At 36.3% G+C, this 13473-nt stretch overlaps 1 protein-coding gene across 1 annotated transcript; it reads right to left on the reverse strand.

Annotated features, from left to right (window-relative positions):
- Nucleotides 1-9725: 9725 nt before the first annotated feature.
- On the reverse strand, nt 9726-12930 carry LOC110095495 (protein DETOXIFICATION 16-like). Its single transcript, XM_020821060.1, has 8 exons — nt 12736-12930; nt 12022-12566; nt 11300-11386; nt 11144-11200; nt 10807-11045; nt 10051-10169; nt 9856-9942; nt 9726-9761 (listed from the first exon to the last, which is right to left on the reverse strand). The coding sequence occupies exons 1-8, from the start codon at nt 12928-12930 to the stop codon at nt 9726-9728; spliced, it is 1365 nt and encodes a 454-aa protein (XP_020676719.1).
- Between the last annotated feature and the right edge of the window lie 543 nt (nt 12931-13473).

Raw genomic sequence — 13473 nt, forward strand, 5'->3', positions numbered from 1 at the left:
GGATTACTGCTCCTATCAACCTCCGACTGATATAGTAGAGTGTATTTTTTTTCTTCTTCATTATGCTGGGCCAATAATGCTCTGAGGGACTCTTCTAATACTGCCGTGTACAGTATAGGAGGCTTCCCCGGGATTGGTACAATGAGAATAGGAGGATTCAACATATATCTTTTAATGCTGTCAAATACTTCTTGACAATCTTCATCCCACTTGAAACGGACATCTTTCTTCATTAGCTTTGAAAAAGGCTGACACCTCCTTGATAAATTCGATATAAATCGCCGAATGAAAGCTAGTTGCCCTTGTAAGGAGCGGAGTTGGCGAAGGTTGTTTGGAGGTGGCATCTCCATGATTGTCTTGATCTTATTGGGTTCGACTTCAATTCCTCGATGTCGAACAATGTATCCCTATCCCAGAAATTTCCCTGAGGATACCCCAAATGCACACTTGAGATGGTTCATCTTCAAATCATACTTTCTGATCCTCTCGATCACTATCCTCAAGTCATCAAGGGATCTTTTTGGTCCATGCTCTTAATGACCAAGTTATCTACGTAGCATTCAACCTTTTGGTGAATCAAATCATCAAATATATGAGTCATCGTCCGTTGGTAAGTAGCACCAGCATTCTTCAGGCCAAAGGGCATGACCGTATAGCAGAAAATATTGATGGGCATTCTAAACGATGTATGTTTTCCATCTTCATGCGCCATTTTAATTTGGTTGTAGTCTGACGATCCATCTATGAAGGAGAACATGTCGTAGTTGGATGTGTTATCAACTAGATGTTCTGATACAGGGAGGGGAAAGTCATCATTTAGACACGCCTTATTAAGGTCCTTGAAGTCAATGCAGATACGAATATGTCTATTCTTATTATTCATTGGGATGATATTTGCAATCCAATCAGCATACTTTTCTTCTCAGATGAAGCCTGCTTCTATGAACTTCTTTGTTTATGCAACCACTTGCTCTTCAATCTCCAATCTCATTCTCCTTGGATCTTGCTTGACGGGTACTACAAATGGTTTGATTGTTAATCTGTGAACTGCCACATCAGAGGATAAGCCAGGCATCTCAGCATATGTCCAGGCAAAATAGTCTCTGAATTCACAGAGGAGCTTCTTTACTACTTCGATTTAATCGTTTGGCAGAAGAGAGCTAATGAAGGTTGGGCGATGGTCTTCCGCAGTCCCCAAGTTGACTTCTTTTAGCTCGTCCATAGTAGCAGTCTATCCACTATCTTCTAATTCTTCTGGTGCAGGTTTGGCTTCCATGGGTTGATCATCATAAGCATCAGCTTCATAAATCTCATCAGCGCCACCATCATTGGATTCAATTTTCAAGCATGTGATTGTCTGATAAGTCTCTTTCCGGAGGAATTTTCATTTGATGAATCTGATGCCCTTATATGCATCTATATCCTTCTGTCATAATGGACGTGGATTCCTTTCATACCAGAGGCCCAAGCTTGTACAAAACAGTTATTTAGTGGTAGGAACATTGATTTGCTTTAGTAGAATTCTTTGAATATTTTTAGTATAAAACCTAGGTAGTATTATAAGAAATAATTCTTTAGATTCGAGGAGCATATAATACCAATCATTATTCTCCTCTTCACGAACTCCCGTGAAATATAGTTAATTTCATAGTGTAGTCCCCTTCTTCAGAGGAGGCAGATAAAGAGAGGAGAGTTCTTCAATCTTATGCACCTCGCGTGAAACGATTTCCTTGAAGTGTTATAGGGGATACACATGATTACGAGTACGTTATCTGAGATTGACTGGCTGCTTATTCTTCTGGAGAATACCTCCTGTACTCTATTCATATAGATAGAGTCGTAATCATAATCATCGTTTGAAAATTCAACCTCCCTACTCCATTCGTCTATGGATTGACATACTTTTTGAGATTTTATAGGGATGATATCATCTTCATCTATATCATTCCCAAGGTAAGGCACATGTTTCCTTTCTTTAGGAATGGTTGGTGCTTTAGGAAGAGTCGGCGTTACCTTCTTTCTTCCTTCACGCTTCTTCTCACCTTCCCGTTTAGATCGCTTTGCAGCCTTTGAATTTCATACCCTAGCCTCAAGAGAACTTGAAGGATTTTTCTTCTTTGGCATGAAGTACCTAGCGTCTTCATATATTATTATGTCAAGTACTAGAAAGGGTTGAATATCTCCATAAATTCTAAATTCTTTTCTTTCTCTAAGATACTTCATGCACTGGTGTAATGTTGAAGGGACAACATCATATTCATGATGCCAGGGGCGACCTAGCAGAGCCTTGAATGAAGTGTCTGGATCAATTACATGGAATTTGGCTTCTGTATGAAGTTTCCCAAATACAAGAGGGAGCATGAATGATCCAAGGGTTTTCAGCCCTTTCTCATTGAATCCATGTACCATCAACTTATCTTGCCCAAGATGTTCCACGTTGAGGCACAGTGATCTCAATGCCTTAAGGCTCATGAGATTTACAGAAGATCCAGGATCGATCAAAATCCTACTGATCATCATACCGTCACTCTTTATCGTAACATATAGAGGGTAGTTCTGATCTATCGTTCCAAGCATCAGATCTTCTTCAGTAAAAGTGATTACTGACTTATTCCGAGCTTGCAAGACCTCGGTCAGATTACGTTCAGCAAAATATGTCTCATATCTTTCAGGATTTTTGAGAGCTTTGATTAGAGTCTTCTGAATGTATTTAGACATTAGTAAGGCATCGTATATATTGAGTTGTACTGGGATCTTCCTCAAGTGGGATAATATATTATAATCTATCCCCTTGGGTGGAGTATTCTTTTTCTTGGGATCTTCGAGGATAATATCTTCATTGATGATTATCTCTTTTCCCTTATCTTTGTCAACAACCCTTTTCTTTGGTGGAGATGGTAATACATTGCCACTTCTCAATTGCACTTGGGTCACCTCATCTGATTCAGACTTATTTGATGAAGCAATCCCTTCAGAGTCAGCCATTTCACTTCTCGAGATTCACCTGTGGACTCAGAATCGTCCCTCAGCTTCACCTACTCCATTTGTGATGCTATGCTTGGGTATGAATCTTCATCATTTGGAAAACACAGATAATCTGAACTGAATTCCATTGATGACACCATTAGACAAGATTCAGTGGACGCTTCTTCAGCGTATTTTTACCTATCTGTTATCATTGATGTCGTAAATATGACTTGGCATATTTATGTAGGAAGGGATTCATTTTCAACCTCTCCTCGTTTTCATTTATTTTAAGCTCTTTCATAAAATCACCGAGCTTAATAGGCCTCATAGCAGTTTGGTAATACTCACCCAAACTATCAATGGCCTTCTAGGTTGCAGTCTTCTTTGCCTCAGGCTTTTTCAACTTGGCTTTCTTCTTGGAAGACTTTGATTATGACTTACCAGACTTTGATGAGCTAGCTTGACCAAGTTGTTATTTAGAGGTGGGTGCTTGTGACACAGGCAACCACTTTAGATTCAGTACTGGCTCAGTAGGAAACTTCCACTTGACACCCGGAACTCCTTCTAGCTACTTCAGCATTTTTGTTGTCTTCTTGGAGATCACAGTCTCCCATTGTTCTTCTTGAATATATTTTGTTGTTGTTTTGTTTTTATATGGGAGTACGGAAGAGGACGTAATTATCCGGGTGGATTCCTTTCTTGGACGAACTAACATATTATTTGATAATGTTAATTCTCCCCTCTTGTACATCTTTTTCAACCAATCTTTGAAGACATAACAATATTCAATTTGATGGCTAACTACTCGATGATATGGACAGTAGTTTGGGTCGCCACTGTGTTTAGACTCTTTAGGTCTTTTGCATTCTGACAGCTCCAGACCGTTCTTGAGTGCTTGTCGGAATAGTTTAGCGACACTCTCCCTCTTGAACAAATATTCTTTATTCATTTTCTCCTAGAGGAAGGGGAACGTTCTATCACCATTTCCAATTATTTGCCTCTAGCGCTCTCCTCCACTGGGAAAGGCTCGAGGTTTATCATTTCCTCCGAAAACCAACTTTGGTTGAGGAATCAGATTGTAAACATGTTTTAGTTTTTCTTCATATTGCATCGGCTGCTTTCCTTTATCAGTAGTATACACTGTCCGTTTACCTTTATTAAGTCTGGGAGGAAATGCGGAGTTAACCTCATTATTCCTAGAGTTAGGTGCCTTAGCCTTTTTGGGTCTGTCAGGGAGGCTTTCAGATTTTAACAAATTTAACTTTTCAAACTTTGGTACTATATCTAATAGATCTTGAAAGTTAGTAATTGAAGCCATGTACATGAACGGTTGCATTTTATCATAAAAGTTCCCCTTCAACAGTTGAACTGCATGTTTTTCTTCTAGTTGTTGTTCCCATTTCATACTGAGATTGCATCAACGTGTCATATACCTCATCACCGATTCATCCTTTCTCCTCTTATCGAGGGCGAGATCAGCAATGGTAGTCTTCTTAGTTGCATTGGCAAACCTTTTCACAAACAAGGCTTCCAACTTCGCAAAGGTCTTCAGAGAATCATTCAGCAGTTTGGCATACCATTCAAAAGCAGTTCCACTCAAGCTGCTCATGAATTGCCTGAATAACAGAGCATCATAACCTCTTGTATTCCCACAAGTTGCTTTGAACTACGCCAGGTGTTGTATGGGATTTTTATTGCCAACAAAAATATTTAACTTCCGCACAAAATATCCCTTTGGATACGACACCTGATCGTACTCTACTGGGTACGGGCGGCTCTTTCCTACCAACTTCTCTGCCTGTTCAGCAAATATAATGGCCTTAATCTTTTCACCAATTAGGCCTTCTAACTGCGATGCAGTTATAGGTTCAGAGGTGGTCACCATATTTTTTGGAGTATGCTGGCGGATTGGATCATCAATCTCTTCGCCACCTTCAGGTACACCTTTCACTCCTGAAACTTGAGGCGCTTGGAGATTTTGAGAATTAGTAGCTTGATCGACATGCTGAGCCGGTGTAGGACCCACAGAAGTGGTCTTCTGTATCATCTCCATCATAGCCATCATCTGAGTCATCATATCAGTTATTTCATCATTTATCTGAGAGATTTCTCTATCTTTCTTTCTCCTATGTCGCCTCATCTGATTTCTCACTTCGGCAAGCGTGATGTCTTCACCAGCGAAGGGATTTTTTCCAACTTCTTCCTCTTCTTCTCTTTCTTCTGAAGAGCGTGCGACGTGGTTCGGCAGGGAGCATGTAAGATTTGAGATTTCTTTTTTTTTTTTGCTTTGATGGCTATGTGAGAGGGTCAACATTATTTATTTAAATCATACTTATCATGTTGAAGTGAAGAAATGTGCTCTTATAAATGCTTTTTTTTTTTATCAAAATTTTTCTTTTAAAAAACCTTCTACACAACATAGTAAAACTAGGAAAGCAACATGAAAAAAAAAAGGAAAGCAACATGAGATTAGCAGTTCGCTAGATGTAGGAAATAGTTGAAGAAAATAACGTAAAAAAAACCCTATTGCAATTAATTCAGCCAACCATTTGGAATTAACATAACTACTGGTTTAGATTTGTGATCTTTCCTAAATGTATCCTTAAAATGATTTCAAGCCTAGTACATAACTTCTTAGATCATAATATGAATAAACTTTACACTATATCTTAGAATACGAGCACCAAGCCTAAAGGAAAAATAAAAAGTTTCGGAATGTATCTGCTAACATTTTAAACAGGATATGTAACTTTAAGATGATATGGAGATTATATAATATTGAATTATGCTTTGCTACTTGGTTTCTTAATATACAACCCACTTTGGACCAAACTTTCTAGTAAAGTTTTCTACATTTGGAAATTACTTCAAGTTATCGCTTTGACAACTAAAAGATGTTAACCGCTTAACACAAAGATTAATAGCCCCTTATCTTTCTTTCATAACCCTTTAGTAAATCCATAATGTAAGCATACTCTGCTCTGGTATTAACTACGATTAAAATAGTTCCAATCCCTTGTGTAATTTCCAGAATTTTTTTATTAATGTAATTTGCTTGGTGTTGCCCTCATCTTTCCTCAAAAAATAAAAGTTGAAGTAAAAAAAAAAATTACAATTAAAATTAAAAAGTTCCAAAAGGACCAATCTGTTTTAACAAAGCCTTACTTTTTCCTCTATATTGGAAATATCAGACATAGCTGCTATCCAGGCTTCGCTTCCACAGTACACCATATTTTGTGGCAATTTGATAGTAAGATTGACAGTTCTTTCCTCTATGTATTGAGGCCAAAATTATTATCGAGTAATCTCTATTTTAAATGTGTAAGATGATTTCTCAAATATCTAACACAAAGTGTCGCATATTGAGAAAAATATGGCAACAAGTTTGTAATTCCTACAGAAAAAATTCAAATTTAATTATTTTGTTATCACTACGCTAAATCTTGAATATATTTCTTGAACATCTTTAAAAAACTGTTTCTTTCGTATATAATCTAACAAAAATAATATTTACTTTCAAATATTTCCATAACACATAAGGAAATTTTTTATCTTTTCTATAACTTCTTAAATAAGCTTTTCTTTTCGGAAAACAAAATATATACATTAAAATTCGATGCGACTGTCTCATTGAAAATTAACTAATAAAATGTGTTGATTTCATCAAACTGAATATGACATTTACTACTCATTTTATAAAGTCATCACCGACAAATCAAATTAATATGACATTTGGTTGAGTAAGATTTTTATTTCTACAGTGACTAATCTGACTCTCAAAGAAATATGTCATTGTTTGAGTTCAGCTTAAGTAGATGGTTGAGATATCCACTAGCCAGATATCTCAAATGTTATCCTTTTTTTAACCGGCAATCTTTTGTGCAAAATTTTGTCCTTTAAGTATGCAAAGTTGATAATTAATTTAGAACACATCATAGGAAACTTCTATTTGCTCATTATGAAATGCTTGATTTTGATATTTAGAATACTATTCAATTCATTCTAATTGAATGTTCATAGCATGATTAAAGTATTAAGATGTAAATTCCTTGCATTTGAGCTATGTCTTTTGGCATAATTGAAAGCTTGTCAGTTGGTCAGCTTTTAACTGTAATTATGGACAATGGCTTTAACTTTCTAGAATTTAGGAGCATTTTAATTGACCACTTATTAGTAATAATTCTATTAAAACAAGAATTTTATACGAGGTTTAATGATAGAAATTTTTTCCTATTTTTCACTAAACATTTTCCTAATTTTCCCCTTGATGTTTTAAAAATTACATGATTTGCATGCAATAAACTTCCATCAAATCTTACACACACCTTGCATCTCATTTTGGGCTCTTCTTTGTTTTTCTTTCCATCTATTGTTTCAGATGTAGGCATCCAGGTCAAGTTTCCTTCTGTCTAAATCATTGTTGCTCAAATGCTCTGGCAATTTTGAATTCACTACTCCTGTTGGCTCTAATCTTTTAACTGTTTCCATTGCCTTACTTGTCTGTTGCAAGAAAATTAGTCAAAAAGTAAAGCGATAAACATAAAATCAAATTGCATCAGATGTGTGTGCACGGTCGCATTCTCAGTTGCCCATATGCTATAAGCATGAATTTTTCCTAAACAAAATAAATGGCATGACCTCTATAATAATGGTTGATTCCTTGACTGGCACAAATAAGTAGAAAGATAAATTTTTGAACATATTATGATTCAAAGATATACTTTTGGGAATATTGTCACCATTTTTATTGTTCGGAAGAGATAATTTCAATAACAATGGTCACGTCTACCCTTCAACCAAAGAAATTCATCAAGAATATTGTTGACGAAAGCCCAATTGCACGCTCATTTATGAGGGAATATAAAAGATTGTAGAAAGTAAGTAATGAAGAAACAAGATGATCAAAATGAAAGTCCAGAATGAACAAACAATACCGTTATAATAAGATGCCTAGACAGTAGTATTCATAGTGACAGCTGAGGTGGATCAAAGGTTCGGCTTCAGCTACAAGTGGAAGCGGACTGAGAGATCCGGGGATTTGCGGCTAGAACAGAGAGGATTCGGGACAGAAGAAGTTGAGATGTGGTATCGGGAGGTTGTAAGCCAGATCGAAAATCTGATCAAAGCAGATGGCTGTGACTGGATCGTGGAAGCTTGCGTGAGGCTTCAGGAAGTACTGGAAGAGGTCGGGAGTGTGATGCGGAGGTCTTTGGCTAGGTCTAGGGCAGGTCTAGGGCAGGAGGTGTGAGGTAAGTCGGCAGAGTGAGCAGGAAAAGAAGAGGCTACGGGGATTCGGCTCTGGGTCGGGGGTAAGATCGCGGCTACAGGCGGAGAGGAAGAAGGGTGTCGGATGGCTATTGTGGCCGTGATTGAGGTACAGAAGGAAGGTCTGCGGCTTGTTTGCGAAGTAGGAGTGAGGGCTGGAGGATTGGAAGCATCGGCTGAGGGAAGTCCGATGCTTGGTAGTATGCGATCGTTGTAGTCGAAGGCAGATTGATCAGGTGTTAGAGTGTTCAACTGGTTGAAGAGGACGGCTGAGGGATTTCGTGCGTGGAATCGAACTTACGTAGGCTGATGTCAGGTAGAGGAGGTGTGCGATTTCAACTACAGGGATTCGAATGGGAGGTTGCTGCTTACGTCTGGTCTGGGGAAGAAGCAGGATCGGAGGGTTGAGGGGGGATTTTGGGACTTTGAGCGTGGAGAGCGACGAAGAAACGAACAGATCAGCTTCGTTCTCATTTTAACGGAGTGAGCGAAGGTCGTTCATGGCGAGATCTGCAGGATATACGGGATTTGATAGCTTCGTCTGCAGGATATCCAGGATTTGAGCAGAACCTCGACGGATACGAGGTACGGAGGGATTCTTCTGATTTTTTTTTTTCTACAGAGATTTTTTTTTTTGGGGACATTTAGGCCATTTAAGGCAAACTCACACACACAACGCATACACAAAGACTCGAACCTTGGACCTCTTAATTGGAAGCCTAAGCTCTCAACCAATAGGCCAAGGAGAGTTGTGTACTACAGAGATCAACAGTTTTGTGATTGTGGAGTTTTCCATATTTAGTAGTTTAATATAGAAGAGGAATGAGTTTTGCTACTTGTTTCTTTATCTTCTTTGTTCTAGGAAATTTGATGATAGAAACTTTCTTCTTTTTTTTCAGCATTCTCTGTGAGAAAATTTGTTCTAGTTTTGGAGAGATCTTCTCCAACTTTCTTATTAGTTTTACGAGAAGTGGGATTAATTTGTAATTACTTTGCTCAATTTTGTACTTGTCCATAGCTTTTGACAGTGGAAGTATATGTGCCTCCCTTTGCATGGATGTAGGTCTTTCTTGATTGAACTATGTAAATCTGGTGTTATTTTGCGACTGTTTCATTGATTTTTTATATTATACACCCATTTTATTTAATTTTTTCAAACTTAGGCTTCGTTTGGGACGGCTTTTTCATTGCTTTTTAAAACGGTGTTTTAGTACAAAAATAAAAAAATTTGTATTAAAACTCCGTTTTAAAAAGCAATAAAAAAGCCGTCCCAAACGAAGCCTTAATTTGTTGGATCTCTTCATAATGACAAAAAGTGATCATTTTTGCTCCTTTTGCTGCCTTATTGCTATACTGTATGAAATATAATCATCATATGCTCACAAAAATTTATGTTTGCTTCATTTTCATGTGTTCATGAAGTCCTAGAGATGTTCCACACTCAAAATAAGTTGAAGCACATTTTTTTCATCTAAATTAAAATTACAATTTGACTAGTTGAGCATGAGAAAAGATATGTAAAATAAAGCCTAAGATAAAGAAACGTGAAAACTAGAATAATGCTCCAAAGAGCAATTAATTGAAAAATAACTTAATTAATGTTTGCATATTAAAATCACTTACCTCTGTCTCCCAGTTATTGCATATGCATAATATGGATAGAAATAAAACTTGTGCGGTGAGAGAACAAATTATTCCTATCCAAAGTCCCTATAATATCATTCAGAACATATAAACAATTAAACATTAGTTGCAATAAGAAAAAGGGAAATTGAAGATAAAGAAAAATGATAAAGGCTAATCTTAATTGCTGCTCACCTTCCCTCCCATGTCAAGTCTGAAGGCCAATAATGTGGCCATGGGCAGACCAACAACATAATATGATCCAAGATTAATAATGACACATTTCTTCTGCCAGCCACATCCTCGAACTATGCCTTCATGAATCATGATTCATAAATTCTGTTACTTCACATTGAACAATTAATTGATAAAAGTAAAAGAACTGCAATGGAGAGCTTTCTTCCTTGACTCTCCTAATTTTGACTATTTCTTCTACTGCTATATATAGTATTCCAATTCAAAATTATCTCCATGATCAACACATGAAATTACAGGTCGACTAAGTTTTCGTTTGGGACGACTTTTTTATTGTCTTTTAAAAGCTCCATTTTAATAAGCAAAAGAAAAAAAATCATCCCAAACAAAACCTAAATCTCATAGATTTATGTATTAATTTTCCGTTTATTATGATGATCATAAAACAATGAAAGATCACAAAACATATATAAGTTCTCTTATAAGTTCAGTTTTATAATGCCCTCCAAAACCAAGATTATCAAATGCACTAGCTCTAAATAACATCAAAAACACAAATATTTAATTTTTTGAAAACTGCAATCCACTCAGTTTAATGATGTTGAAAATAATGAACAATTTGACCAAAAATTCATGATTGTGACTTTTAAAACCATGATGGGAGAATGACGACTCTCCTCACGGAGGAGAAAGGATTCTATATATATATATATATATATATATATAACGGTAATTACATGTATTTATTTAGCATACCATTAAGAACACACTGATATGCATCTATGAAGTGAACTGTTGCGATAAATGGCATCAAAGAAGCCACATGGTCGATGACCTCCTTTTCTTTGCTGAAAGCGTGACCCAAAATATTTCTCAACAAAGTTGTTGTCGTTGCTACAAGCAAACCTTCAGCAGTTGCAATGAAAAGTGTAATGAAAATAGCTAATTTTGCAGCGCCAGGATTCACAGCTCCTAATTCGTTTGATACGCGAGTACTACATAAAATAAATTAAGTAATAACAAAAAGAACCAGTGAAAAGGATATTATAAAATAACAAATCAATCATTGTGCCATTAAATACTTCATCGCTACCTTATTGCTGCTCCAAGGCCAAATGTGATCATATACAACATGGAGCAAATGTTGAGACTGACAATTGCACAAGGTAAACCATTTGTGTTAATAAATCATAAATACCAGAATTAAGTACATGCGAGCATTAGTAACAAGATAGAATATTGTACTCACCATATTGACATTGCTGATGTTTCTACCTTTGGATTTGCGAGGAGACCAGAAAGAATCACGACGGCCTCAAATGACCAATACTCCAAACTGTTTAAAGACATTAAAACGGTCAAAATACACATTCAAATAATTAACTCCTAAGGGCCGTTTGATATCACTTTCTATTTTTATTATTTATTTATATTTTGTATAATATTCAGTTCTATATATATAATTACAACATGAAATAAATAAAAATTTTGGTATCCTATAGAAATAATATGCTTTTCTTTGTTGAATTTTGCATAAGATGGTTATGCATACGAAGATTTGTAGGAGCGATCGCCGATGCCGGAGGATGATTTTATTTAAATAAAATAAAAAAAATAATAAAAATAGTTTGCTTTAAGTAATTTCAAAAATAACTTCATTAGTTTTCAAAAGTATCAAATAAAAACTAAAAAATACGAATCAAACATTTTTTTCATGAATAAGAACAAAAAAAAAAAAAACTTTTCCTAAATGTCCCATACTATTTTTTAAGCTATTGAACACTAACATTATTTTGTTCCTTGGCGAGAACATTTTACCATACTGATTGACATGATGCTTTTATTTTACGAGATTTGTTAATGTTAATTTCCATTACGGCAATAGCACTTAGAAGCCTGAGACCATACAATCTTTCCTCCAAGTGATGCCATGAACTGAAATGCTATTCAGAAGATTTTAAAGTAACATACCAAATCATAACAGCTGATGGAATAGCAAGCTTTACGAAGCTAGTGGTGCCTTTAAGAGCATCCTTTGAAAACCCAGTCCATGTACTTTTGCATGCCGGAGAAAACTTGATGAATAATGCCAACAAAACTACAGCGAACCAATAAGAGATCGAAATAGATAAAGCTGCACCTACATAGCCAAGACTTGTTTTATAGACTAAAGTCCAGCTTGTCAAGGCATGGAGCAAAACACTAACTCCTGAGCTCAGCATCAATGGTATGACAATGTTCTGTGCTTGTAAAAATCTGATCTGGCACTGAGCCAATCCATATGCAAATAGAGAGGGAACCATCCATCGAGCATATAGCCCGGCTTTCTTCGATATTTCTGGATCTTGATGAAAAAAAATCAGAATTTTTTCTGTGAAGAACCACAAGAAACCAACGGGAATGCACGAAATTGTGAGAACAAGCATGGCTTTCTGCAAATGAACGCCAAGCATATTGTGTTGTTTTGCTCCAAAAGCCTGGCCGCATAAGGCTTCCAATGTGCATCCCATTCCAATCTATTAAAAGAGAAAGATGATCAGTTATGATTATTGCTTGGAAAGTTGGATAAAACAAAAATTAAAGTTGGGAGCAATTTTTTTTTCAACCCAACTCTTAAATCTACATGTGGAGAAATTATTGCGTGCAAATTATGTATATATGTTATTCGAAAATTTTGTTACGTACGAGCATGCTGAAGCCAGTGACCGCAGCGAAGGAGATGGCCATGGCGGCGCCGGAGAGAGCAAGCTCCCCAAGGCGGCCGACGGCCATTACGGAAATGACTTGGAGAAGAAACATAAGGAAGTTGGCGGTGATCAGTGGCCCGGCAAGCCGCATTTGCTTCTTCACTTCCTCTATGATAACATCTGTTTCCTCCATTTTCATTTCTCTTTAAGAAAAACGGTGTGTTCACTTCCTCGCAGAAAGCAAGCTCCCCGAGGTAAGAACACAGGAATTCTCGACAGAATCAGTGGATTTTTGGGTTTTGATTTCATCGCGGCAGAGCTTATAAAGGGGACAGAGAAAGGATAATTTTTTTTAGAATTATATGTTGATTTATTAGTCAAATTTTATAGAAAGCCGCATCTGGCATACAGATTTTAGTTTATCTAATGGTTACCTTATTTTTATTTTATTTTTGGGTTTGTTTAAAAACTTCAAATTTATTCCCAACGACCAATTCCTAATTTTGATTGGATTCATCAAAACTTTGTCCTAAACCATCAAATATCTGCTATTTGTCGTAGTTGTCCGTAATTTATTTTTTTGTCTCTTTCACTAAATTCTTATTAATTTTTTTGATATTCAAGATTAAAAATTATTATGTATTAAAAAAAAACTATTATGTAACTATTTAAGATATAGGTATTTTCTTAATCTTTTCCTCACTAGCATATCATGACGACTCAGAGCGAGAGGTGG

The sequence above is a fragment of the Dendrobium catenatum genome, unplaced genomic scaffold, assembly GCF_001605985.2.
Source record: "Dendrobium catenatum unplaced genomic scaffold, ASM160598v2 fragScaff_scaffold_543, whole genome shotgun sequence".
NCBI lineage: Eukaryota > Viridiplantae > Streptophyta > Magnoliopsida > Asparagales > Orchidaceae > Dendrobium > Dendrobium catenatum.